A 27,489-nucleotide genomic window follows, 5' to 3' on the forward strand; every position below is an offset into this window, starting at 1 on the left:
CCCTTATACTTTTGACTTTGCAAACCACACTTATGAGCTTTTTTTTTTTTTTAGGAGGATTATAAAACAGTTTTGTCTGGGAACCTTTTTTCCAGGCTCATGTGAGCGCCTTTGTGAACTCATGAAATCATGCATATCAAGACATGGAACGGTTCCAAAGAGTCTCCTTAGATAAGAGTGTCACTCTGAACCAGGCAGCCACCTCCGAGAGTCTTTTTGTCTTTAATACAAGTCCTGTTATGTTTTAATGTCACTCCTCTTATTTTTGCAAACTTGCATGCACGACAAAGATGTGTGTGTTGATCGACAGTAAGTAGAGGGATGCATAATTGTGGTTGTAGAGAACCAAGATATATGCATTTACCATGAGTTTAGTCGGGTTCCAAAAATGGTTATAAACAATTATTTCCTTCAACCGTAAATAAGTCAGAGCTGTACATTGCAAACACACTATCGACTCGTTAAAATAACAAACAAACAAAAACCGCCATTGCACATTGGGTTCACATTTAAGTCGACATAAATGCTGATGTAGGGATTGTTGCTATCATGTTCACAAACTGGAAGCAATAAGAGGGAATAGTCGAAACAAACAGGAAATAATATGGAGTCAAGTACATGAATGCAGAACCACAGAATAACTGGAACAAGACTAAGGAATAGCGAGTACAAAGAGGCAGAACATGCTTGCTTGTTGTTAGGGCAACAGCTGTTGTGAAAGTGGACAGAAGTAAAACGGGGAAAGTAACAGAATGATAATAAGGCAGAATTGGAGGGAAGAATAAGAAGCAAGAATAATAGGCTCAACTTGGAAGAATGTCCACTAACATGGAGCTTTCAATCTGGGAATTCTGTGTACAAACAGGGAGTAAGTCATGTGCACAAGCATGCAGTCAGCAACCAAGCGTGCGTGCGTGTGCGGGCGAGCGGGCGGGCGGGCTTTATTGAAAGAGTTCCTCTCTCGCTCTCTCTCTCTCTCTCTCTCGCTCTCTCCATCCCTCCTCCCCCTTCCAGCCCAGGCTGCAGCCTGGGTGGTCTCCGTTCTCTCTCGCTCTCGCTCTCACTCCATTCCCTCACTGCTCACTCGCTCGCTCGCTCGCTCTCCACTTTGGTGAGCTGTTGCTTAGCAGCTAATAATAGGCGATGTTTGCAAAGTAATTTGCCTCTTCCTCGGCCAATGGGAGCCGCGGCACTTTTCCATCAAAGCTCCCTTTTCAGGATTTGCCGAGAGGCGAGCTGGTCCAAACGTTGCCGCAGCGCGATCGGAGCTAGACGTGACGTGACGTGACGTGACGCCACGCCACGCGCGACCACCAGCAAGAAGATATCGCTCCAACTCCTACCACCAATACGATCCGAGACGCACTTTTTGTTTTTGTTTTCCCCCCCCAACCACTTTATTTTGTCTGTGCGTGTTTTGAACAACTCCGCGATCGATCGATCGATCGAATGACGACTGAAGGATCTTTACGGATTTGGGCGCATAATGTTGGGATGGAGTTTGGCGACTCGTTCGACTAGCAGGACACTTTCTTGCAACTCGTCGGCGCCGCCGGACGCGCTCCTCTCCCATGTCGGATTACTGCGGCGCTCTGTGAAATCGCAGCCGCTTTGTGTGTCGCTTTGCCCCCCAAGCCTCTTCGGACCATGGCCTCGGATAGCGGGCTCCCACCAGGGGCCGGCGGCGTCTTTGGAGAGTTACCCCCGAGCTACGCGCGCTCCCGGCCGCCCGCCGCAGCCGCCGACGCGCTCCGGAGACCCAGCGGTTACTGCCATGCCGCTTTCGCACTTAAACACATCTCAAAGGTGATCACCCAGGATTTGATTCTCAAGGGCACCTTTTGCTTCTTCTTCTTCTTCTTCTTCTTCTTGCTTTTGCTGGGCTCTGCAAAGTCTCATGCATGTATATGCATGACAAAGTTGGACTTTTTAGTGGAGGTAGTCATGAACTGCTTCATCATCATTAACTTCAATCAATTTACAGTAAGGGATCTTGTTTTGAAGGACCTTCATTGTTTAAGGAGTGTGTAGTCCTCAAGTGGGGCTCCCAGAACCTCCACAAGTCACACGTACGTATGTACAGATGCCACTTGTATGGACCTTTTAGTGAGTTCCCTTCGACCAATTAAGGCCTTTTGCTTTTTTCTTGCTTTTAGTCTTATACTTGGGGGTTCCCAAAGCAGCCCTCTTGGAGCCATCTTCCAAAGACTCCAATCTTGACATCACATCAAATCTGTCAGCATTACATGAGTTACGGGACTTTTTCTTGTCACTTGGGGGTGTTTTCTATCTGAACTCCAGTCCTTTTCTGGGGCCCCCCAAAGCACACAGCTCTCTAGGAACCAAATTTAAAGTCTCATCTAGGATTGAACTGCACTGAAAAGCCAAACCTGATTGATGACTTCAAGGTTTCAGCACCTGTGCAGAGAACTTCAAATCAAGGGGTGCTGTGATGAAGCAGTAAGCATTTGCTAGAAGTATCCAGAAGTATTGACCGCTTCAAAGAAATGTAAAATGCAAACGGCTTGTTAGAACGTCACACATCCGTGCGTGTCTTTCTGGCTGGAGGCAAGCCGTCAGAGCAGCGCCGTGGGCTCCGCCAGGCTCTTGTTTGGAAATGCGGTGGGTCCTGTGAAGGAATTCACTGATTGAGTTTGATCTGACAAAGCATCTTTTCGGACCGCCCGGATGCTTGGATGTGTTTCAGCACCGCAGAGAGGAGGGAGGGAGGGAGGGAGGGAGGGAGGGGAGGAAGGGGAGAGGAAAATACACAGCGATGACAGTTGCAGCGCTCGCAAGCAACATTTCAAACAAATATGCGCGCCATCCAGCAACATAGATGAGTTGCAGGCTTGTTTTCGATATGCAGAAAAGTTAGTCATCTGCTTGATTAATGCGGAACGTTTGTGCCTCCCACTGTGTTAATTGAAGCCATTCAAAGGCCTGATGTTGGCCTTGCAATCCTCTTCAATTGCTTTGCGTCATGGGATGGGATGGGATGGGATGGGATGGGAGATTCTAGCTCAGCTTCGATGGTTCCGACGGCTTGCTCCGAAACTCGCGCAAAGGAAAGAAAGAAAAACAAAATAATCTCGTGGAGCTGCAAATGTGCTGTACATAATATTGTCCAATAATCATGCCCTGTCATTGGCTAGTGACAGAAGATGGATGGTATCACAATGTGAGGGATGTACTGGTACACCAAAAATATAGCCAGAATCTGAGCTGACCATAAAGGCCCACCCAAAAATGAATACAGACAGATAAGCACAAATATGCTAGAAGTGAAAATGTCAACATTCTTGTTGTAGCGATGCTTTTGTCACTGATAAGGGACACAGAATTTGGGAAGCTTTTGTATCAGGCTTGTAGTTTACAGTATGTATCATAATATTGACCGACTCCTCTCTCTCTCTCTCTCTCTCATCCTAGGGGAAGGCGGTAGGTCAAAAAGCCCCCCTGTGGATCCGTGCCAGGTTCCAGGCCCTCCTGTTCTCTCTGGGCTGCCACATCCAGAGGCACTGCGGGAAGGTACTCTTTATCGGACTCTTGGTGTTCGGCGCCCTCTCGGTGGGACTCCGAGTCGCCGCCATCGAGACGGACATTGAACAGCTGTGGGTGGAAGGTGAGTTTGGAATTGTTTTCTTTTTTTTTTTTTTTTTATAGGCCGCCGTGCCTCCCCACGTTCATTTATTGCTCTCCAAGTTGTTTGGTGCCACTTGGGCCTTTAACAGCAACACTGAGCTTGTGTCATCTGATTTGATTGAGGCGCCACTTTTGGTGTCACATGTTGACACATTCCGTTTGGTTCAAAACACAGGGAGGTCTTGAGTTGACCACCGAGTTCCATGAGTATGGTCATGACGTAAGCGCAGCCGTAAAGTCACGTTTTCGATGTGAAACGCTGTGAATATCAAACAATCGGTAGAATTACTGAACAATGACTCTTTTTGATTCGACACAAATGGGAGAATCTTCCCAAGTCGGGCTCTGAGCTCAGTGTCGGTCGGGTCTTGGATATGGATGGAGCCCGCAGCTGACGTCATGTCGCTCTAGACAGCTAGCCGCTTGAGACTCCAACAATGCACCCGACTCAATTTGCATCAAGCCACCATTTTTCAACAGTCGGTGCAATTATGTCGTCGGAACGATTCCATCTGCGTCTATTACCGGGAGGGAGGGAGGGAGGGAGGGAGCCCGGGAGGGAGCCCGTCCAGTGGAAAGTGACCATGTCGCACCTCACACGCTCTCTGTAGGCCGGTTTTAGGTCAAAGTTATCAGCACGTTTTGATTTCATTTTTTTTCAGGGGCAGAAGCAGCTTTATTTGGTTTTTCACACTGGCCAAAATTCCTTTTAAACCCCCAGGCTTTCAGTGGCGCGGCTGATCCCTGCAGCAGATGGACTGTGTGAATGGTTAGCCATCTTTGAGAGGGGAGGGGGGGTACCGCGGGTGTCGGACACCTCCCCCCGCATCCCTCCCTCCGTCCCTCCCTCCCTCCCTCCCTCCTCCTCTACGGCTCCCTGTGTGGTCCCTAACTATTCTTGGATTCCATTCAACAAGAGGCGAGGCAGGCGAGGCACCGCCTCCTGCCCTACCTCCTCCTCCTTCATGAGTAGAAAAAAAAATCCAAGTGAATGCAGCTGAAGTTTACCCACCTGTTTTGCACGCTCTAAAAGCGCCACAGCAGTTGGTGAATATAAACAGACCCTATAGGGCCTTTTTCGGCCCACCGTGTCAGCCTGAGCGGAGCTGTCCGAGGAGCCGCACGCTCTTGATATGTCATTGTTCAATTTAGACCTTTGGAGCCTGATTGCTCAAGATTTAGTCATTATCAGCAGCAAGAAAAAAAAAAAAAGAAGTCCCTGTTTATTTTCCCTTTCACTTCTTAATAGTGTCAAGATTTCCTTCGGATTACCTCTTGAGCTAATTGGCCAAGACGTGCTTTTTAAAAGAGATGTTTAGACGTTTGTGTGCCAGTTGTTTTGCTGTGGGACTGAAGGAAGGAAGGAAGGAAGGAAGGAAGGAAGGAAGGAAGGAAGGAAGGAAGGAAGGAAGGAAGGAAGGAAGGAAGGAAGGAAGGAAGGAAGGGGCAATGAGGAGGGAGAGTGTGTGGGGTGAGTGAGTGAGTGAGTGAGTGAGTGAGTGAGTGAGTGAGTGAGTGAGTGAGTGAGTGAGTGAGTGAGTGAGTGAGTGAGTGAGTGAGTGGTGGGGTGCTTAAAAAGGGATGCTGTGCCTTTAAGAGGCCGTGGCCATGTTTCTAAAGTTTCTGCCTGCCTTGTTTCCACCAATAGCCCATTCATTCACAAAGGGGCCTCAATGGAGAGTAAAGTGGTTGTGGGACAAGGAGAGGTTAGTTCTCGCGCGCACAAAATCAAGTCAACACTCACACGGTCGCACACAAACCGCAAGACAAAAGCGCACCGATCATTTTCTTTGGTTTCTTTGGAAATTGGAGCCTTTTGGAAGGCATGTATGAGCGTGTCTAGACTAATAGCTGTGTCAGTGTGAAGCCTTGAAGATGACAATTGTAATAGGATAGAGTAAAAAGTCATGTAGAAACTCTTTTCAAGAGAATCCAAATGCTTATGCAAAATCAACACTGCACTGAATGGGGGGAAATGGAGAGAAAACATACATATTTTGAGGGGGCCAGTGCCCCCAACACCCCCCTTCTAGTTCCGCGAGTGAAAATAAGTCATCAAATATATATATAAGGCAAGATATATGCCATTTTTTACAACAACGGTGAACTTTGACCTTTGCAAATATGTTAAAACAATGTGCTTGCAGAGGTGTCATCATCTCCACGGCACGGCACGGCACGGCACGGCGCGGTGTTGTTTTGACAACTGTCCTCACGCCCGCCACACACGTACATTGTCACCTTTCTGCGTACACAGCCCGACTTGTGACTTGAGATTCCGGGCTTCTTTCTTTCCTTCCTTCCTTCCTTCCTTCCTTCCTCCTCCATGAGCGTTCTTTTGGTCTTCACACCTGTGTAGTAGAATAAGGGTCTTCAGTCTGATGAGGGATTTTAAAGACCGCCGAGAAAATATGACATCCTGCATATCTTTGAGAACGTAAAGGACATTTGCACACTGCAAGTAATCACCACCCTCCTCTCAAGTGTGATAGTTGAGCTTGGCAACGTGTGACCCGGCCAGTATTGTCCTTGGGAAGGGGAGTAAAAAGGGGGGAGTCGTTAAAAAGAGACAGAACGAGATGCAGGAAGAGGAGAGTGATGGGAGTAGACACCCAGGGGGAGGGGGGGGGATGGTTGAGACTGGAAGGCTGCAAGTTTATGACTCGCTGACACTTTTTTGCCTTGCCTTGTCTCGTTTTCGAGCATCGCAATCCTGTCATTGGTGAGGTGTTGCTATTGAAAAAAAAAACATCTGTGGGGGTGAAAAACCAAAAAAAAAGGCCTCAGCGATTGTGTAAACAAATGCTTCCTAGCTGAGTTTTTGGTGAGCCGTGACAGCAGACACGTTCAGTGATTCCAACTGTCCAAATACGAGCGCAGGGGCCGAGCAGGCGCACCACATGTGCCATAAAGAGGATGAGAGGAGTGGGATCGGTCCTGGGGCCTCCAGACCGCAGCAATGTGCGCTACAGTAAACTAGCACCCAAATGAGGCTTGATGAGAGAAGGGGAAAACACAAATGAACTCCACCCCCTCCTCCTCCTTTGTAAACAAATCACAGCAGGTAAATGCTACAATTCATGTGAGCGAGCGAGCGAGCGCACACAGCGGCCCGGTTGCAAGAGAGAAAGGGAGCTGGCTGGCTCGAGCAGGCATTCTTCAAGGTGAATAGTGCGCGCTGGGTGCCCCGGCTAGATAAATAAACTCCCAGCGCTCAGGGCCTGGGACCTCACTGGTAGAGCCAACAAACAAAGAGCCGAGTCAACCTGGGTCACCTCCAAATGTTTATTTCAACCCACCTTCATTTTTTACACTCAGCTCAAGTCACGCCTTGCCTTTCTCGCACCCACACACAAAAAATATTGATCAAAAAATGAATGGATCTGAAGGGTGTCATGTGTAAACGTCGTCTATGTAATGCCATCCAAGCAACAACAGTATCCAATGAGCCAAAAACAATGAGCCCGTTATATATATATATATATATATAGGCTGGAGTTCACCTGCGACCCTGACCATGCTTGGATGGAGACTTAGCGCATAAGTCTAATGAGGCCCCGGTTCTCAAATGGACAATTCTTTGAAAAGCTACAAAGCAAAAAGCGCGATCATGAAATGTCAATCAATACGCGGTGTCCCCCTTTCTTCTCTTCTCTTTGCTTTTTGTCTTTGTCCGTGCGACACCAGCAGTCACCTTTGAGCTTGCGCTATTTCCCTCTGTCTGTCTTTACATCCTTGTCATATAAAACGGAGATGTAGAGGGAGACCGGTTGGTTGCTGTCTTGGCACTTGGAAGAGAAGAAGACGAAAGAAAGAAACGATTGCCTGGCTCAATCAATTCATTTCTGCTTTCAATGAGACCAGCAACGTGGAAACATTTGCCCGCCGGATGAATGTATGTTTCAAGCACACATTAAGCAGTCTTAGCGGTCAGTGGAGTGTCTAATGTGACTATTTTTCACAGTGGCCAACACTGGGCGCGATTAGCATAATTAGCAGAGGCAAGCCTATACATATGGAAATGGGAAGTGCCGAAATGCCAGCCCCGCTGGAAATTTATGTGCGCTGGCACATGTGAATAGATTGGAAGTGAAACTGAAGGAAACGACTTCTTCTCACATACAGGTATCGCTTTTTCCTTTGGGTGGGATTCTGCCAATTTTAAGATCATCTAACTAGCTGAGTAGAATATAGAGTGAGGTCAAACGTTTGCCCTGTAGGTAAGGCAGCTAGTGCCAGCTTGTCTTTTTTTTTTTTTTTTTTTTGCGCCCCCTCCCAGCTTCTCATTCCCACTCCCTCAGTGGAGTCTGGCATTGTTTTACAGGCTGGGAACGTTTTGGTCCATTTGCTTTTTGTTGTGAGGAAGAGGGACGAGGGGAAGAGAAGAAAAAAAAAAAACCAACCTCCCGCTTTATTTTATTCTGCTGTTTGTTGGGAAACATCTGAAAGAAATGGAAGGGTTGACTGACAACAAAAGGGTGCTGCATTGGGAGTGGAGCCGTCTGCTCGGGCAGCGCAGTCGGGCAGGCTGGGGACCGGTCCTGGTTCGAGCTCCAAATGGGTCTTTGAAATGGCAAGAGAGTAGACTTTCAGCCATCCATTTTCTATAGGGTCAGGGGTGAGCTGGTGTCATCCCAGCCAGCTGACTTTGGGCGTGAGGCTGTGTACTGGACTGGGGGTCACCGTACCACCCAGAGTGGACTTGAGCATGAAAAGAAACAGGGATGCTTCATTTCTTTTCACTCTTTATCTCATAGAAATAAAATGATACGATATTTTGGTTTATTTTGGACCAGTCTGGTCCTAAATTCCCATAAATAAAAGAAATAACTGTATAGTATTAAAGAGGAAGTCAACGGCAATTTTTTTTTTTTTTTTTTTTACAATTATATGTTGTATGTGGACCCACTAGTCGCACCTGTTTTCTAACTTTGGTCACGTGACATTCGCAAGCTGAGTTGTGAATGACCATTTTCTGAGCCCTGAGCAACACAGATGTCATTTTCAGTCGACAGAAAGTTGCAAAATGCCCCACCCCCCCCCCCAGAATGCATAAAAACGGGTGGATTTTGCAGCTGAATTCACATTCTACAAACGCATTATCAACACATTATATGTGCTTCGACTGATATTGCGCTAACGTTAGCATTTCTCCTCTAAATACAACAATGGCATGAAAACAGGAACTCAGAATTGCATCCTTGTCTTTGAATGTGCTCAAATAGCCATCCCATGGCACTTGTGGAGCAGGTAAAACATCCCCAAAAAACAAGAGCCCACATGTCACTTTCAGCCCTCCTCTTCTCGGGTCTTCCTCCAGAACAGCGTGGGGCCTTTCAGAGGCCCCCCCTAATCCAGCTAATCTACCACACTGAACTTTGAAGGTGGCCCGGCCTGACCCAGCGTGGCCCGGAACGGGGGACGAGGGCCTGTACGCCACCCGACGACAAGAGAAGACAATAGAATAGAATAGAATAGAATAGAATAGAATAGAATAGCTTGCGTCTGCTCTGTCTGTCTGTCCCGTAAAGCCTCGTAGCTACATATATTCCCTTCAGTCTGGGAAATCTAAGCTTTAAGGGGAAGGGAAGGGTTACGACAAGAGGAAATGACTGAGTCCAGCGTTTACGCCGGGCGGCGGGCCACACACGTTCATCCAAACATCAGGTCCGTATGACTCGCAGTCACCAAGCCTTGTTTTGACATTTGGCTTCACCTTGTCAGTGTCGTAACTCTGGTCCAAACGGAGACAGAGTGACAATGTTATTTCAAGGCAGCTTTTATTCATTCATCTTTAATCACACATGGACTAACAGTTGAACTCCCCTTGTAGTAAAACAAGCATCTACTTGGGTGTTACAACCCCCAGTCTCCTCACTCAAAGGTGTTTTTTTTGGTTTTTTTTTAAATACCCTCTGAGGAGAACATTTTCCAAGAACGGTCTCTTTAAGGTTGCGGTCCACGGCTTGAGAGGGGGGGGGCGGGTGCGGGTGGGTGGCAGTACGGTGTGGAAAGACGAGAGGAGACTCAAAGAAAAGACAAGTGGTCCATCTGGGGCTGAGCAGGAGTGAGCGAGCGAGCGAGCGCGGCGGTTTGTGAAGTTGAGGTGTTTGAGGCCGGACCGGGGGAAAGACAGAGAGAGCGAGAGAGAGAGAGAGAGAGAGAAAGGCAAGAAGGAGAGAGGAGGGCGGATCGTACCGCCTGGGTGGTCCAGATGGGAGGAACGAGACACAAATAGCTATAATTTACTTCAGGAGGCCTGTAATTACAGAGCCAGAGTCTCTCTCAGCGAAGCCACCCAGTTCCTGTTGGGATCAAAACCCCGACGCTGTAGACGTTAACATACGAAACGTCAAAAAGGATTTGAACAGATGTCAGCGGGAGAGGTTCCACTTTGTCTTGACGTACTAGGAGATAGCCACAGGTTAGCATCCTCTTTTGGATGTCGGCAAGCGCACGTTGACATTATACTGCAAGTTCAGAAGATTCGGAAAGCGTGATTAATTCCCCAGAAGAATAACAAACAATTCCAAGAGGGCCTTCAAACCACCAAAAGGAAAATATAAGGATGAATGACAAATCCACTTCTCCTTGTGTGAGCGCCAATTAGACCAAACGTGATCTGTGAGGAAATGACCTCAACTTTGACTGTTGCCGTTGTCTCGAAATGAAAAAGTCTTTGTCAACATTGGGAGGAGGAATGTCCATTTCGGGCGGGGGTGCGCTGAGCTCCACACCGGCGACTGCAAATAAACGTGGTGATGCGATATCCTCCGGCCCTGCTCGTAATTAAAGCCTTGAAAGTGCCGAGTAGGAATATTGGAAGCCACCACCGCCAAACAAGCCATCCCCCCACCCCCTCCAACTTGATCTCACACGTTCCTGGTCGTTTGTTTTGCTCCCCATCAATTACAGACTGCATAGGGGAGGTGTACAGTCAACCCTCATTTATCACGCAGGGATACGTTCCAGACCCTGGCTTCAGACTCCATTCCACTCTTGCAAGGAGCCCAGAATTGAGGGCAAAGCCGTGAAACAGTGACAAGAGTTAGAATTAAGGAGGAGCTACTCATGCTTCCCACATCACCCCCCCCACTTCAATCTCCTCCCGGCATTGTCATGTAGCGGGACAACGAAAGAGGGGCAGACGGGCCCTCTGTGATCCGGCGCGGCATGTTTCATGTCCACTTGGCACAGGCACAGATCCCCCCAGCTGGCAAACTCTTTTCAGGGCAACCTCCTGTAATTAGGAGGCTGGAGCGCACGCACGCACGCACGCACGCACACACGCACGCACGCACGCACGCACACACACACACACACACACACACACACACACACACACACACACACACACACACACACACACACACACACAGAGCACACAGAGCACAGCGCACAGCATTCCTCTTCCCCTCTTTCATTCCCTGCTCGTCTCGCTCTCCTCCTCATCGGCGTCTCTCCGACGCGGCATCTTTAATCAAATCCATCGACTTGACTTGATTTGCCTTTCTGTCTTTCATCTTCAACTTCTCTGCACAGCAAACGGACACGACAGACATCAACTAAGTCCCCCTGGCCAGTAGTTGACGCTATGCTGTGGTAGTTTGACATTTTGGGCAATCATCACAACTAATAGTTGACTGGGAATTTTTGTTTGTCATTCTGGATGAATTGGCAACATTTTCTTTGTGTCTCTGCTTTTTTTCCCCAATGTCGATGAACACTGGATCTTAATTTTGTCATGTATTTGAACGAGTGGCTGGTATCTGCCATGCTGAGTGGGATGGTGAAGGGATGCGGGGGTTTGGGGGACTTTTTTTTTTGCAAACAGGGCACATCTGTTTCACAGAAGGAGCCAATGTGAAGCTGCATTAGTCATTTCTCTTGGCCAGACGCTGCCTTGTGTGAAGTGCCTTCAAAACCAACACTGGCGAGGGCCAAGGGCGTTGCTCCATACACACGTGTGTGCGTTCATGTGCAAAATATATCAACACGCTTTTGTCCGCTCGGGCCAAATGTGTAATATTGACGGATGCCCGCGCTGATGTATCAAATCCAAAAGATGAAGTTTTTTTCGTTTTTGAAAGCTGGTAGTCGGGTGAGCCGGGAGCTGCGCTACACCAGGGAGAAGCAAGGCGAGGAGTCCATATTTACCTCCCAGATGCTCATCCAGACCCCCAAAGAAGAAGGCACCAACATTCTTACCCAGGAAGCTTTACTGGTGCACATGGAGGCTGCACTGTCTGCCAGCAAGGTGCAGGTGTCACTCTTTGGAAAGTAAGTGGAGAGCTTTATGAGCCATATCTTTTATTTTGTCCGATAAAAATAGATGATTTCGTTTGTTTTTGGCTTGACAGGTCGTGGGATCTCAATAAAATATGCTATAAATCTGGAGTCCCCATCATTGAAAATGTCATGATTGAAAGGGTACGTTGTAGTCAACTTGATTCTCATTTGGATCACTTTCATCTTTTGTATTCATCTCTTTTTTTTTCCCACTCCCCAGATGATTGACAAGCTATTTCCTTGCATGATAATCACCCCTTTGGACTGTTTTTGGGAAGGGGCCAAGCTACAGGGAGGGTCCGCCTATTTACCGTAAGTGTTGGGATACTCAAGGCCGTCCGTCATGTTTTTAAACACACTTTTTATAGGCTCTGCTTGTAATAGACACTTATTGCCTCATGCATCTTTTTTCATTTGTGAGTTGAAGTTGATGAGTGACATCAGCGGATGAAACTAATGCTCTGCCTAACTAATGCTATTATCTATTCTGTCAAATATAGGGTCAAAACCAAAATATAATGTTAATATATAATTTTTGTTATTTTCAACTCTAATTTTGCTGGCATGGCAGACAACTTCTGGAGACGCATTGCAGACTGTGGCTGTTCATAAGTTGAACTACACTTTGGATGGAAAGATACAGTCAGGCTGTCATTGGGTGTTGTGACTGACAGCAGCGGTCAGTAATAGAGTTAGTTCTTTTAGGGCCCGGCCGGGCTTGTAGTTGGGAGGGGGGTGTCCTGACAGGGAAATTCAAAAAGAGAAAGTGAGGCGGGCCAGGGAGGGGAGGGAGGGAGGCAGAGATGGTGGGCTGGTAGAGAGAAGGAGGGCGGGGTGATGGTGGCGGTGGCGGTGGCAGGGGAGCCCTTTGGGTCAGACAATGGGAAGCATTCTTTCACTTTACGAGTGAGTGTCCATCAGTGCAGGGGCCCCGGTGGAAAGAGGGAGGGAGGGAGGGAGGGAGGGAGGGAGATAGGGTTGGGGGTGCCCCGGCTTTGTCAGCTCGCGGCTAACACTCGCCATTCTCATGGTAATGCCCCCGCGCTCCCAGCTCCCCAAGTTGTCCAACAAATAAAATGGGCCGCATTCAAAGCTCAAGTCCCTGGAGAAAGACACGGAGAGGCAACAAGATGCTTAACACTGGAGTCTGTGGCGTTTTTTGTCTTGTTTTTTTTGGCCAAAGGTTCTCCAGAGCCAGAAGTGATATTTCAATTGAGCGCTTGCTTCATTTAGAAAAGAGACTATACGGCTGAGCTTTCTTTGCAAATTTGTTGATGTTTCCCCACTCCACTCCACTCCACTCCAGAGGGCCAAGTGCTCTCAATGTGCCCCGCTCTGCCTTCTTGGCATCTGTTGTTATTTATTTATTATCGATTGTTTTTGCAGGGAGGATGTGGGGCGGGGCTTCAGTTGTTCCTCCGTTACACTCTGCTAGTTATTTTTTTATTGGGAATTCTCGCTGAACAAAAAAATATATAGTTGTCTCCAAATGCTGATGCATTGAGATTCTCTCATATTGAACCTTTGACTTTATTTTGACCTCTTGTGAGACACATCAAGATGTTTGGGAGGCAGAGGTAATTCTTGTGACTCGGTGCAGGGCATTGAGGAATGGAAGCCACCCTGCTTGCCTTCACCTTGGGTATTGTAGCAGTGTGAAATGGGATAATAACGGCCATTGTATCTAGTCAGGGGAGGGGAGGGGAGGGGAGCCATCCAGCCATCCAGCCATCCAGCCATCCAGCCAGCCAGCCATCCATCCAGCCAGCCAGCCAGCCAGCCAGCCAGCCAGCCAGCCAGCCAGCCAGCCATCCAGCCAGCCAGCCAGCCAGCCAGCCAGCCAGCCAGCCAGCCAGCCAGCCAGCCAGCCAGCCAGCCAGCCAGCCAGCCAGCCAGCCAGCCAGCCAGCCAGCCATCCAGCCAGCCAGCCAGCCAGCCAGCCAGCCATCCAGCCAGCCAGCCATCCAGCCAGCCAGCCAGCCAGCCAGCGTTCATGCCGACGACTCAAAGAGTTTTCCCTTAAACAGAGCGCACAAAGCCTTTGCTTTTATAGCACTCGGGATGTGTTTGGGTCCGTGTTGATCGTCAGTGGTTGCTCCGCAGGGGTATGCCAGACATCCAGTGGATGAATCTGGATCCAGTCAAGCTCATGGAGGAACTGAGTCAGTTCACGTCCCTGGAAGGATTTAAGGAGATGTTGGACAAAGCCCAGGTGGGAATTGGCTTCTTATTAATCGGATCTCCGTGACTAGTAGTACGTATTGAGCCTTTTGGTGTCATTTCGCAGGTGGGCCACGCCTACATGAACCGGCCTTGTCTGGACCCGTCAGATCCTGACTGCCCTCTCAGTGCTCCCAACAAAGAGCAGTTGGAGGTACGGATGAACCCGGCCCATCATTCACCGGGAGTGAGGGAGTACACCACACCACACCACACCACACCACACCACCCAAGTGGCTCACCGTGTGTGTTTCTTTGTCCCTTGCAGTCTCCTGACATCGCCGGACGCCTCCGAGGCGGTTGCCACGGTTTTAGCCGGAAGTTTATGCACTGGCAGGAGGAGCTGATCCTTGGGGGGCGCGTGAAGAACACCCAGGACGCTCTCATGAGGTAAGTAAGCTTGGCTCGATCCGCAGAGGAGTTCCGATTCTCAAGGTATAGCCCAGCAGCTTGTGCGTCTCAGCTGAATAAAAGTCCATGACTCGAAAAGAGTCAAGCAGGTCTCTCAATAAGACATTTTCCTTTTCTGTCTGAAAAAGCGCACTGACCGCATTGGGTGCGGGCGGGCCCAGACTGCGACCCACTCGGGCCCGTTTAGCAGAGCCGTGAATGAAAGAGGATTCCCGTCCCATTTGCCAAACTCTCGCCGCGTTTGATTGACGATCCGTTTTTGAGCCGCGCTCCCGCTCGCCACAGCGCTGCCAAGAACTTTCTTTTTTTTTGGGGACGGCCCAGAAAGCAGCAGATAACACTAACACCTGCTTTTTTAGAAGCACTTGTAAACTTTGAGGACAGTAGTGTGGCTGAATTTAATGTGCTGGTTTGTTTGTTTTCTTTCTTCTTCTTCTCTGCAGCGCCGAGGCGCTTCAAAGCATGTTCCTGTTGATGAGCCCAAAGCAGCTCTACGAGCACTTTAAAGACGACTATGAGATCCACGACATCAACTGGAATGAAGAAAAGGCTACTGCCATCCTGGAGTCGTGGCAACGGAGATTTGTGGAGGTAGGAACCATTCCGCTTCCAAGACTCCGCCACAGTAGCGTTGGTGTGAACGCCGCCGGCACAATGAGGAGATATTTCCATGTTCTTCCACTCGTGTTGGAATTCCGTCAAGTTCCTCGTAAGCAAATCGCGGAGCAGCGTGTGTGTGTGTGCGTGTGTGTGTGTGCGTGTGTGTGTGTGTGTGTGTGTGTGTGTGTGTGGCAGGCCAATCATCTCTCACTGTCAGAGCCCTCATTATGGGAACAAGCTGTTGCTGTGATAGCTGACACCCACCACTAAGGGGAGAGGGTGGGAGGGCGGACCAAAGACGTTTTGGGGAAAAAAAAAAAAAAGCAACGCGCTGGGAAAACAACGCAACAAAAAGAGTTGAAATCGTAGTGGTGATGATATCAATTTTAAAAAAAAATAGCTGAGTCGTGTTCATGGCGGCGGCCTCCTTCCTCGGTCATGTGATCCCCATTCCTTTCACCTTTGACACGACAACCTCTGGCATCTGCGCTCATTACTCCTCGCTTGTCATACGTACACACACCGGCACATGTGAAACGCACACGCACACACATACGTGTTGTCTTTCAAAGGGCTTTTTTTTCGTTTGGGGGGGCTCTGTTGAAAGGGACAAGCGAGCGCTTATGGTACTCCACTCTTTCATGTCAAATAAACATGGTGCAGAATGTACGTATGTCGAGGCATCCGAGCTTTTCTTTCTTATGTCTGATGCTAATAGCTAAACAGGAGACATTTTACGCGGGATTGATTTATCGCTGTTCATCCCTTAGGTGGTCCACCAGAGTATCCCGTCTAATTCCAGCCAGTCGATCCACGCCTTCTCCACCACCACACTCAACGACATCATGAAGTCCTTCTCCGATGTCAGCGTCTTACGGGTAGCCGGAGGCTACCTGCTCATGGTGAGCCATTTGTTTGGACTAAAACGGCGCCGGCTCGCTCGGATACACGACTGACCATTGGACGCACGCGCGTTACTCGCTAGCTGGCGTACGCCTGCGTGACCATGCTGAGGTGGGACTGCGCCAAGTCGCAGGGGGCCGTGGGACTGGCCGGCGTGCTGCTGGTGGCTCTGTCGGTCGCTGCGGGGCTGGGTCTCTGCTCCCTGCTGGGACTCTCCTTCAACGCCGCCACTACTCAGGTAACCACGTCGACAAGAAAGGGGGAGGGGCTGTGGCTTTGGGTTAGGATTGGTTGGCCCGTGTACTTCCCGTGGGCCTATTGTTCCATATGATATTGTCAGTGCTGACTATTTGTCTTGCTCATCCCAGGTGCTTCCCTTCCTGGCACTTGGAATCGGAGTGGATGACATGTTTCTTTTGGCTCACTCCTTCACAGAGGCCGGGAGTCACATTCCCTTTAAGGTATCGATCTTCCCTCTCCATCCCTCTCCTCGTCTTCCCTTCTCCTCTAAGATGCGTTCTCTCCCAGGAGCGGACCGGAGACTGCTTACGTCGCACGGGCACCAGCGTGGCTCTGACTTCCGTCAACAACATGATTGCCTTTTTCATGGCGGCTCTCGTGCCCATCCCGGCCCTGCGAGCGTTCTCCTTGCAGGTACCCGCTTTCCGTTTTTGTTTTGGTTCCGCAAAGAAATAAACAATTGCGCTGCGAGAGCCTGGCGGCTACTTTGAAAATGAAAGGGATGACTTAAGAGAGCTGACATTGATTCAAGAGCAGGGGAAAGCCTTTGTTCCCAATTTTTATGGCCACTGCACCAACAGCGCCGACTCTTTTTTTTTTTTTTTTAAAAACGTTTGTATGTGTGTGTGCAATGTGGAAGAGTCCACAGTAAAGGGAAGAGAGAACTAGAGGGGAGCTCTCGGATCCGTATATCACTGAGCCGTCGAGGCGCTTTGCTCTGATCTGTGACTTAACTGTGGGTGGTCCGCAACACACAAATACACACGGGCGCTCCCGGGAGTACACACAGTGCAAACCGCAGCCAGTTAGGACGTCAGCAGCTTCGGGGGGCTACTGCTGAAGGCTGGTGCTTTAGCTCACAGCTTATATGTATATATTCCCACCACTGCTTCTTCTTTTTTTCCTCCTGGTCTGTTTGCCTGGCCTGCTTAGTGTTTCTGGAGCATTATTTTGTTTCAAAAAAAGAAACATGTCAATCTTTTTCTTGCTCTCTTTTTCTCCCTCCATATATATGTACAAACATTGTCTTGTTTATAGACGACTATGATCAGAGGGGGATAAAAATTGTCATTGTGTTCCCCTCCTTCCTTCCTTCTTTCCAGGCGGCCATCGTGGTGGTGTTCAACTTCGCCATGGTGCTGCTCATCTTCCCCGCCATCCTCAGTTTAGACCTCCACCGGCGCGAGGACAAGCGCTTGGACGTCCTGTGCTGCCTGTACAGCCCTTGCGCCGACCGGGTCATCCGCCTGTCCCCGCACGAGCTGTCGGACGCCCCCGAGCAGAGCCGGGCGCCGGCCTCGCACCCGTTCGCCACGGGCTCCACCATCACCACCAGCACGCAGATCACCACCACGGTGCAAGCGTTCACGCAGTGCGACGCCGCCGGGCAGCACATCGTCACCATCCTGCCGCCAACCTCTCAAATCTCCACCAGCCCGACATCCGTCATTCTGTGTCCACCCGCTTCACAAGGTAGGCGGAGTCCAAACCCGGGCGGATGCTCTGTCAGAGGTGGCCCACCCACCTAACCTATGTCATTCCTCCCTCGTAGCGATCACGCCTACACCCGGCACCCCCGTGCAGGATCCCTACGGCTCGCAGCTCTTCACCCCGACCTCCAGCTCTACCCGGGACTTGCTAGCTCAGGTGGAGGACTCCAAGTTGGGCAAGAAGTGCGTCCCGCTCCCGTTCCTCCGCTGGAACCTGTCCCACTTTGCCAGGGAGAAATACGCCCCGCTCCTCCTCAAGCCCCAAAGCAAAGCCATGGTGGTCATCCTCTTCCTGGGCCTCCTGGGCCTCAGCTTGTACGGGACCACCACGGTGCACGACGGCCTCTACCTGACTGACATTGTACCACGCGACACCAAGGAGTACGACTTCATCGACGCCCAGTTCAAATACTTTTCCTTCTACAACATGTATCTGGTCACCATGGACGGATTCGATTACGCCCGCTCGCAGCGACTTCTGATCCAGCTACACAACGCCTTCAACTCTGTCGGATCCGTGGTCCGAGACAGTGACGGCAAATTGCCCCGCATGTGGCTGCACTACTTCCAGGACTGGCTCAGAGGTACTTACTACGTGGTGTTTTCTCTCTGTTGGCCGGTTTTTTCAGGTGTGCTCAATGAATGGGTGTGGGTGGGGCTTGGGTGCCAAGGGTGAGGGAAAGTTCATGCGGGCTGTTTACCCTAACCCATCCACCTGGGCTCAGGGGTGGAGCAGCAGACAGATTGGGGTGGGGTCGGAGGTTATCTTTTTGCATGTCCTCAGGCTTGGACATGTCAGAGGAAGTCATAGCTAACAGGTCAATCAAAGCCAGCTGCCCAAAACCAGACCGAAACAGAAATGTGATATGTCACTTTTCTTCTTTTTTACGCCCACACTCGAAGGCTGCTCACCGGAGCAGAAATCAAAGCTCAGCTCAGTGGCCTAGTGGTAGAGTGTCCGCCCTGAGACTGGAAGGTTGTGGGTTGAAACCCCGGCCGGCCAAAGACTATAAAAATGGGACCCATTGCCTCCCTGCTTGGCACTCAGCATTAAGGGTTGGAATTGGGGGGTTAGATCGCCAAATGATTCCCGCTGCTGCTCACTGCTCCCCTCTCCCCCAGGGGATGGATCCAAATCACACGGGGATGGGTTAAATGCAGAGGGCAAATTTCACCACACCCAGATGTGTGTGTGACCATCATTGGGACTTTCACTTTTTTAAATGACAAGCGCGCGCGCCGATCTTTTCATGTCCAGGTCTTCAGGCTGCTTTTGACGCAGACTGGCTGGCGGGGAGGATCACCTCGGACAGCTACAGGAACGGCACGGAGGACGGCGCCCTGGCGTACAAGCTCCTCATCCAAACGGGCTCCAAGAAAGAGCCTTTCGACTACAGCCAAGTAAGATAAGGCGTCACTTGCGCCATGCTTTCTTTCCCTCCTTGGCGTCCCATCTGACCAAAGCTTCCTTTTGCAGCTGACTTCTCGCCGGCTGGTGGATGCCGAGGGTCTCATCCCCCCCGAGGTGTTCTATATCTACTTGACGGTGTGGGTCAGTAACGACCCGCTGGGCTACGCCGCCTCCCAGGCCAACTTTGATCCGCATCCCAGAGAGTGGATCCACGACAAGTACGACACCACGGGGGAGAATCTGCGCAGTAAGTTTGGGCCACACGCTTGCCGTCTTTTCCCAAGCAGTGGAGGGGGGGGGGGAAAAACAAATCACGCTCTCCTCATCCTTGCAGTTCCGGCAGCGGAGCCCCTGGAGTTCGCTCAGTTCCCGTATTACCTAAACGGGCTGCGGCAAGCCGGCGACTTTGTGGAGGCCATCGAGAGCGTGAGGGCCATCTGCGACGAGTTCAGCCGCAAGGGCGTGTTCAACTACCCCAACGGGTACCCTTTCCTCTTCTGGGAGCAGTACATCGGCCTCAGGCATTGGTTCCTCCTGGCCATTAGCGTGGTGCTAGCGTGCACCTTCCTGGTTTGCGCTCTGCTCCTGCTCAACCCGTGGACCGCCGGCATCATTGTGAGTGCGCCTCCGCCTTGAATATTTTCCACCTCGGCAACACGATTAGCCCCCTTTCCTCCCCGCTCGGCACAGCTCAATAACGTCGTCCGACCGACCGAGGGGGGCCTTTTGCGCTGCGGAGGGCCAGCGCGCACACATACGAGGGGGGGGGACCTTTGTCATTCTAATGGAGGCAGGGCCGGCCTTAGAAAAGGGAATGCAAAGGAGCCAGAAAGACTTTGCCCTCCCAAAGCCTCTACCTCCAGCTCCATCACTGCTTTTGTCAGAGGGAGAAGGAGAGGCTCGGGGACAGGACGGATCTGCCCAGTCGCGACCTTGGCCCGCTCGACCCATCCATCAGAGAGATGTGTGAGCCAGAAAAAGAGAGACAGTCTGGAGTTGTTAGAAAACGTTTCACACACAAGCTGGTGACCACCCCCCCCACAAATGCATGTCCACCGCCTGGACTGGAGCATAACAACAGTTGCAGCTTCTGCTGGAATGTGTTTAATTGGACTGAAATCAGACACACACACACACATGCGTGTGTAGTCTCCACGCATCCTCCCGCCCGCCCGCCCGCCTTTGGAAGCTTTCGCTCGGCCTATATAGAATAGAATAGAATAGAATAGAATAGAATAGAATAGAATATATGCGGTGGAGCAGTAAAAGGGCTTTTCTCATTTTGCAATTTAAGCGTGCCCCAACGAGGAGGCCCCGCCGGGATCAAAAGCTCTCCGAAAGTGCCTTCTGATGTACGCTCGCACCGGCGGGGGTGTTGTTTACGTACCCGTCGTAGTACAGTAAATCCCAGCTTTAGCGTGATATGGGAAGACCGTATCAAGAAGATTGAACCTCTCAAAGTCTGCGAGTGTCGCAGTCACACACGAGGGGAGCTATTGTCCGTGGGAGGAAAAGCAAGAAGCGCGGTGGGACGGAGAAGTTGGGTCATTTGACGCTACTCGGCAGAGGTCAAAGATCGGGTGGGGTGAAAAGAGCTCAACCGAGTCCCTCACGTCACCTTCGATCTTCACGCCGTCTTGCTTCCATTCTTCCGTGGCTCAATTTCCCTTTCTGTGTGTTTCCAGGTGTTTATCCTGGCCATGATGACGGTGGAGCTTTTCGGCATCATGGGTTTGATCGGCATCAAGCTGAGCGCCATCCCCGTGGTCATCCTTATCGCCTCGGTGGGCATCGGAGTGGAGTTCACCGTTCACATTGCGCTGGTGAGTCTACAGGCGGAGAATTGAGTGGTTCGCAGCACATCAGTCCAATGGTTGCCATTCAAGGGTGGTCGCTCATTCAGGCAGACAGATTGTTCATTTCCCTGCTTTTCAATCAAGGAAATTCCATCCAGTGGCCATGCCCAACTTGACATAAGATAGCATCCTGTAGCTCCAATCAAAGAAATCCAGGAATTCCGACGAGCGCCAAGCCTCGGGCGGGCGGGCGGTTTTTGTACAATGGGCAAGATTTGCAACTCGTTTCGCCTTTTCTGCGGCAGGGCTTCCTGACAGCCATTGGCAGCAGAAACAAGCGCTCGGCCGTGGCTCTGGAGCACATGTTTGCCCCGGTGGTCGACGGCGCCGTTTCCACCCTGCTGGGCGTTCTCATGCTGGCGGGCTCCGAGTTTGACTTCATCATGAGGTGAGATGCAAGTGCGGATCCCACATGGCAAATGTACTGGCACTTGCGCACATCAGACAGCAGCATCCACCTTCCTTTTGACAACGATGCGGCGGCCGGAGACAGTTGTCTTGTCTCACCTATAGGAAGGCTCACAGTTGCATGCAGGTGCCAATGTTATTTCTGCACACAGCAAAGAGCATGCACCTGCTTCTGTCACTCCGGACATGCGCACGCCTCCATCTCTCTGACCTCAGAACACACAACAAATGGGGAAAACATCAAGGGTGTGTCGCAGCTGCTCGTGTTCTCCTACCCACTGGGTGGTGTCTCTCCTTCTCTCGCTCTCTCTCACACACACATATCCGCACTGGAATCTGTAAAAATTCCTATCATCTTGTTTGCCGCTCCCCGCCTCCATATTGGGTGCCATGGTTAAAAAAAAACAGTGAGCTAAACTTGAACCGGTCAGGCCGTTAGATTGTGCGTGGGCCACCAACAGACATGGCTGTCCTGTGTTTATGTGCGTGCACTCTTTTTCTACCAGTGTTTCATGGTCAGAGTGGGGGGAAAAAAAGAAGGCAAATGTTTTTCAGCTGAATGCGGTCTCGGGCCCAGAACCCAAAACCACAACCTTGAGCTCACAGACTGGGAAGCGGGGCCTCCGTGACATAAAAAGCACACTTTGTCTGCTGAAAGGAAGGCAAGGGAGGAGAGCAAAGCAGAGGAGAGGAAAGCAGAGCAGAGGAAAGCAGAGGAGAGGAGAGGAGACGAGAGGAAAGCAGAGGAGAGGAGAGGAGAGGAGAGGAGACGAGAGGAAAGCAGAGGAGAGGAGAGGAGAGGAGACGAGAGGAAAGCAGAGGAGAGGAGAGGAGAGGAGAGGGGGAGACGTGCTCAGAGGGTGGCTTCCTTGCATCCAGATGGAGTGGTGTAAATATGTACAGCTTAGCCCAATTTCTCACCGGGATACTTAGGTTCCAGACACATAGGTGAAAATATGGGATTTTGTTTTGTATATACGTTTAAACCTGTTTTAAACACATTCCAACATATTCAAACACACTTACTCGTATTAAAACATACTACATTTGTTAAATATTCAAAGCACATCTCACTCGCACTGGTAAAGTGTGCGGCAAGCTTTTTATTTGTTTTTTTCTTGACGTCAAACTGACATAGAACAGAAAATGAAACATTGTCAATTGATAAAAACTCTTGAATCTTGAATCTTGACAAAATGCAACCAAACCATTCAATCGTGTCACGAGAACCTCTACTAGCTTCACGCTAACATGTCATGTCAAACTCCATAGACGGGCTAAAGGAAACGATTCTAAATATTGCGATTGTAAATTTTCAACCCTAACCGTTTCTTTCCAACCCACGGAGCAGCAACATATGCAAGCAGAGCACACATATGAAAAAAACAACTCGTACTGGAGCTCGATTGAAGACGAAAGGCACACAACTCCAAATTTGGATTTGCTTGAATACTGTCAAAAAAAAGAGGGAACAAAAAGTAGCACCATCTTTGTTGGAGGTCCTGTGGTTGGGTCAAATGGGGCAGGGATGGATGGATGGAGCTGACTAGCCAGAGGAAGGTAAATAAGCTGCATTCAACATCTCCTGGCCTTGGGATACACTGAATAAACAGCACGCCTAATTCGGCGCATTCAGTCCATAGCAGGCAGGCGCACGTGCGTGCGTGCACACAACACGCACACACACACACACACACACTTATCCACAGACGTACATGCGACTCCCCAACAGCGAATGGAAAAGATGAAAGTTTACATAAACAACAGAATTCCGAAGAGCGAGACGCTGTTGGAGGTCCCCTGCTGATGTGGGTCGCTCGCCTGGGTCTCACTGTGATGTGTCGGCTTGGCTTTGAATACACCTTCTTGAGCTTATGTGATGTTTGAATGCAGAGGTGGGGGGAACCCGAAAAGAAATCAATCATAGTCGTTGCTTGTTCCCATATTGTCCCGACTGCATCTCATGACTCTTTCTGCCCGCGTTCTGTTAGTATTTAAGTGGACTCCTCTCTAATTTTCTGGGGAGTTCTTTCTTGTGGTGCGCTCCCCCCCCATTCCTCCCTTTAGCTGTGCTGAGACGCACGCAACACCAAAACACACAACAGAGCGCGGAGGGAGGGAAGTGTTCTTGTGGCAACGGCATCAAACCATTTGGGGGAATCACATTTGCTCCCTTCTCATCCTTTGTAGTACCAAGACGGCGCTAAGAGAGGCAGCATAGTGCCCCGAGGTAGACGAAGAGTCATAGAAGAAGCCAGGCGAACTGTTGGCTCACTTGCTCACTACTTTTTGCTTGTCCGGCTCATGGCTGGCTGTATGTATATCCGACTTGAATGTCCCTCTCCTCTTGCCGCCTCAGGTATTTCTTTGCCGTGTTGGCCATCCTGACCGTGTTGGGAATGCTCAACGGCTTGGTCCTGCTCCCGGTCCTCCTCTCCATGCTGGGCCCCCCCGCCGAGCTGGCCGCGTCCGACGGCCGCCGCCGACCGGCGCCTTCGCCCGATCCACCTCTCCCTCCGCCCATGGCTCATCACGGTTACTTGGCGGACCACCGCGACCCCCGCCGGGCTTTCTCCGAGACATCCGATTCGGAATACTACTCCGAGATGACGAGCACGTCGGGGATGGGCGAGGAGGATTATAAGTGCTGCGACCGCAGCGCGTACAGCGTGCCGCCTGCGACCTCGCACATTCTGCTGGAAGCCAGCAAGAATCCCAGCTTCCCCAAACTCACGGTAGGCAGGATCTAGTATGTTTTTCACTTTTTCATATTTCTCCACTCTTTCTTCGACATCGTTAAATGGTGTGTTCTCGGTGATAGGTGGTGAGGCCGCTGAAGGAAAGCAGAGGACGGACAGAACCGTCCAGTGACTCTACACGCAACGCTCAGTCTCTGAACTCGCAGGTGACATGCTGGGATGGATCCAAGCGGGAGCAGCAGCAGCAGCAGCAGCCGGGACAGCAAAATGGGCCTGGTCGGACTTACCAGAGCGGCCCCAGAGGGCCTCGGCCAAACAGGACTAAAGGGCCCAGCAGCTACAGCAGTTCCACAGCAGGGGGGCCCGTCACCATGGTGACGGCCACGGCCTCCGTGACGGTGGCGGTGCACCCGACCCTGCCCGGAGCGGCCTACCAGGGCTACATGCACGAAGGCTTCGACACGGACACCGAGTCGGACTGCTTCGAGGCCACTAAGAGGACTACGTTTTCCTCGTACAAGAGAGACTCTTTAGCGCTCCGGGACGTGGACTGTCCACCGGATCAGATGACGCAACCGACCAGACAAGGTGACATTTTCTCTTCTTAGCAACAATCAGTGTCTTTTTTGGAGAAAAGCACACACGATTCCAGGAAAAACATCCCAAAATGTGGCCGGCCACACAGCTTGTGAAAATCGAATTCTCTCATGTTTTTCAGGCGGGTCGAGGATCCAGACGGCCAGAGTGCTAGACCCGTTCTCTGGAAACTCCACATAGTGGCCACATAGGATTTATTTGAAGGACATGATGTAACTCTATGAGTATCTATTTTAAATACTAAAAAAAGAGGGAAGCTATTTAAAAGAGTACTGTATAACTTTGGGTATACTCATGTAAAAGTTTTTGTGTTGTTTTTGTGGAGGGGAAGTTTTGTTTTGTTTTCATGACACCCCCCGCAGCATAGTGTATAGAATGAGAAGAAGAATGTGCTATATGTCGAAAAATGTCCACACAGAGTGAGATCCTATTAAGATATTAGGCTATTGAACATACATGGTCAGTGTTTTATTTCTATTGGTATTATTATGTTGGGTTTTTCTGCTGCTACACAAAGTCATTTGAAGTGATTTGCCTTAAAAAAAAATGCAGTAGCCCCTCTTCCTCCCCCTTAAAGCCACACACACACACACACACACTATATTGTACTGTGAGATCTAACCGATTTCTTAACATTGTGCCTTCTTCGTTAATGTCCGTGCAGCAGAATCCTGAGCTCAGTATTAAGTCCTTTGCAGTTTTGTCTACTTGAAGGTTTTGTTTGTTGTGGCTGCATCTCAGATTTAACACAATGGGAATTATAAGGGAGTCTTTTTGATTTGTTGTAACCCAAATGGAGTTACTTATAAGCTATGATTCACATTTGACAGCAGCTCCGTGTTTTTGTTCTTGTTTTTCCTCTGCAGTTCTTAGATTACAGAAATGGTCTCATCACTGCCAGAGTCATTTGCAGGGAAGAGCTTTTCTGTATTTTTCAAGTGGCAGCTTTGGTTTAAAAAAAAAAAAAAAGACAGAATGTTGAGTAGCTACTGTGCTGTTGCGGAAAAATAATTTCACCCTACATACTCACCTTTGGCTGGAGGAGTTAATCGGGAGGAGGTCGAGGGGAAGCTCGTGCATTGTTTGTAGTTAAAAGAAAATGTTGTCATGCCATATAAATTATTTATATTCAAAATTTATTTTTGTAGTTTGTACAGATGTTAGTATTTAGACTGAAGTTCTATTTTTAAAGAGTAAATCTATATTATATATAAATATATCTATTTGTTGTTGAGTTTGATTTTCTTTTTGTTTGCATTTAGGAAAGAGGGGGGGGGGGGTGATTTTTATGTTAGTGCGTGTGTGTGGGGGGGGGGGGGGGGGGCAGTCTTCCTTCATGCCCCCCCCCCCCCCCCCCCCTTCGTCATTGTCCATGTCTTAAACACTGTGACTTCCCAAAACTATGCTCAAGAAACCCCTTGTGTGACCGCTATGTTCTCTCACCTGGTATAGAAAATTAACTAACAAAAATAAATGCAATGGAAAAAAAACTGTAGTGTCTTTGCCAATTTTCGGTTGCGGTAGTGAAGTATTTCATATATACTACGTGAAATAATTCAAGATTCAAGAGTTTTTATTGAAACAAGGAATTTGACTTCGGTAAAAATAATGGACAAACGACCGAGAAAAGCAGCGGACAAATGATTGAATGATTTTCTTCTTATTCTAATGATTATATTTGACCCGTGAGGCAATCCCAAATGAATCCTATGATTATTGTTGTTTAAAAACGGAGCCACCGGTATTCTACGGTGCATTTAGCGCTAATACTACAAATCCCACAATGCCTTGCTATTGTTTGGCTGCGTCAATCAAGACATAGTCCAGAAAGGCTCTCGTCATGCTATCAATGTCAAGTTCCAAGTCTCCAACTATCTATAATATATCTATCAACTAGCTTTTGACGGATGCTGCACCCGCTTTGTGCGCTCGCTCGCTCGCAAAGAGTTGACCGCTGGTGAGCAGAGAAGAGAATGAATTCATTCATTGTCCAGGTGAGTTTACTGCGTATCATTGCATAAGATGGAATAGTAAGGGATAGTGACCACGGTGGTTAACAAAGGTAGTTAGTTCACTTGAAGGTCGGAATCACTGCTTATTACATCACTGAATATCAAACTGGATAATACATTTGATCGTTCCTTAATGCACTTTTTTTTCAAGGCATGTACTTGAATGGTTGTTTGGGTTATTATTGTCATTTGGTTTTTCAATGTATTAACCTTTATTTCCATATTTCAACCAGAAGGACGTGACTTGAAAAGAGACATACCATCTTGATTTAATACATTCATGACAATGATGATCGTTTTTGAGTTGATTTTGCATGTCCGCACGATTGAATTATGTATATATTGTATGTTCATAAGCGTTGTTTGTTCCATATTTCATTTGAAAGCAAAACATGTTTGGTCCATTTTAAAAGGTTTATTTGTTCAATGTTGGCCTACGATTTTAGTCAAGCTTTTCATTTTGCCCAATATATGCGTATATGAGGTCGAGAAACTAAAATGTTCCACTTTCACTTCTCTTTGAGCCACAATTCATGTTTTTGATAGCTGTCATGCTCTAAATGAAACTCCAAATTTTGAGGTTCTTCTTTAAATGTGGAAAATATTGCAATGATATAGGGAATTTTCACTCACTCGCTGACTAAAGCCAGTGAAAAGTGGATGTCAAGCGTCTAAATGTGCAAATTGACTCACTTTTTGTTTGACAAC

The 27,489-nt window shown here is 49.3% G+C and overlaps 1 protein-coding gene across 1 annotated transcript; it reads left to right on the forward strand.

The window, feature by feature from the left end:
• Positions 1–1,647: 1,647 nt before the first annotated feature.
• Positions 1,648–25,988, forward strand: ptch2 (patched 2). The gene is made up of 23 exons (XM_037275469.1): positions 1,648–1,806; positions 3,433–3,625; positions 11,736–11,925; positions 12,006–12,075; positions 12,155–12,246; positions 14,038–14,146; positions 14,222–14,308; positions 14,423–14,544; positions 15,009–15,156; positions 15,936–16,067; positions 16,151–16,306; positions 16,437–16,529; positions 16,597–16,722; positions 17,412–17,781; positions 17,861–18,382; positions 19,057–19,199; positions 19,276–19,456; positions 19,544–19,824; positions 20,895–21,032; positions 21,311–21,453; positions 23,833–24,208; positions 24,295–24,760; positions 24,891–25,988. The coding sequence occupies exons 1-23, from the start codon at positions 1,648–1,650 to the stop codon at positions 24,947–24,949; spliced, it is 4,356 nt and encodes a 1,451-aa protein (XP_037131364.1). The 3' UTR covers positions 24,950–25,988.
• Positions 25,989–27,489: the final 1,501 nt, after the last annotated feature.

This window comes from Syngnathus acus, chromosome 17 (assembly GCF_901709675.1).
Source record: "Syngnathus acus chromosome 17, fSynAcu1.2, whole genome shotgun sequence".
Classification (NCBI taxonomy): domain Eukaryota; kingdom Metazoa; phylum Chordata; class Actinopteri; order Syngnathiformes; family Syngnathidae; genus Syngnathus; species Syngnathus acus.

What these genes read in the sequence shown, in the direction of transcription:
- ptch2 (XM_037275469.1), top strand. Translation starts at nt 1,648, where the DNA reads ATGGCCTCGGATAGCGGGCTCCCACCAGGGGCCGGCGGCGTCTTTGGA. An exon ending in CACTTAAACACATCTCAAAG is followed by an intron (nt 1,807 to 3,432) that starts GTGATCACCCAG and finishes CTCTCATCCTAG; the next exon opens with GGGAAGGCGGTAGGTCAAAA. An exon ending in GGAGTCACATTCCCTTTAAG is followed by an intron (nt 16,530 to 16,596) that starts GTATCGATCTTC and finishes GTTCTCTCCCAG; the next exon opens with GAGCGGACCGGAGACTGCTT.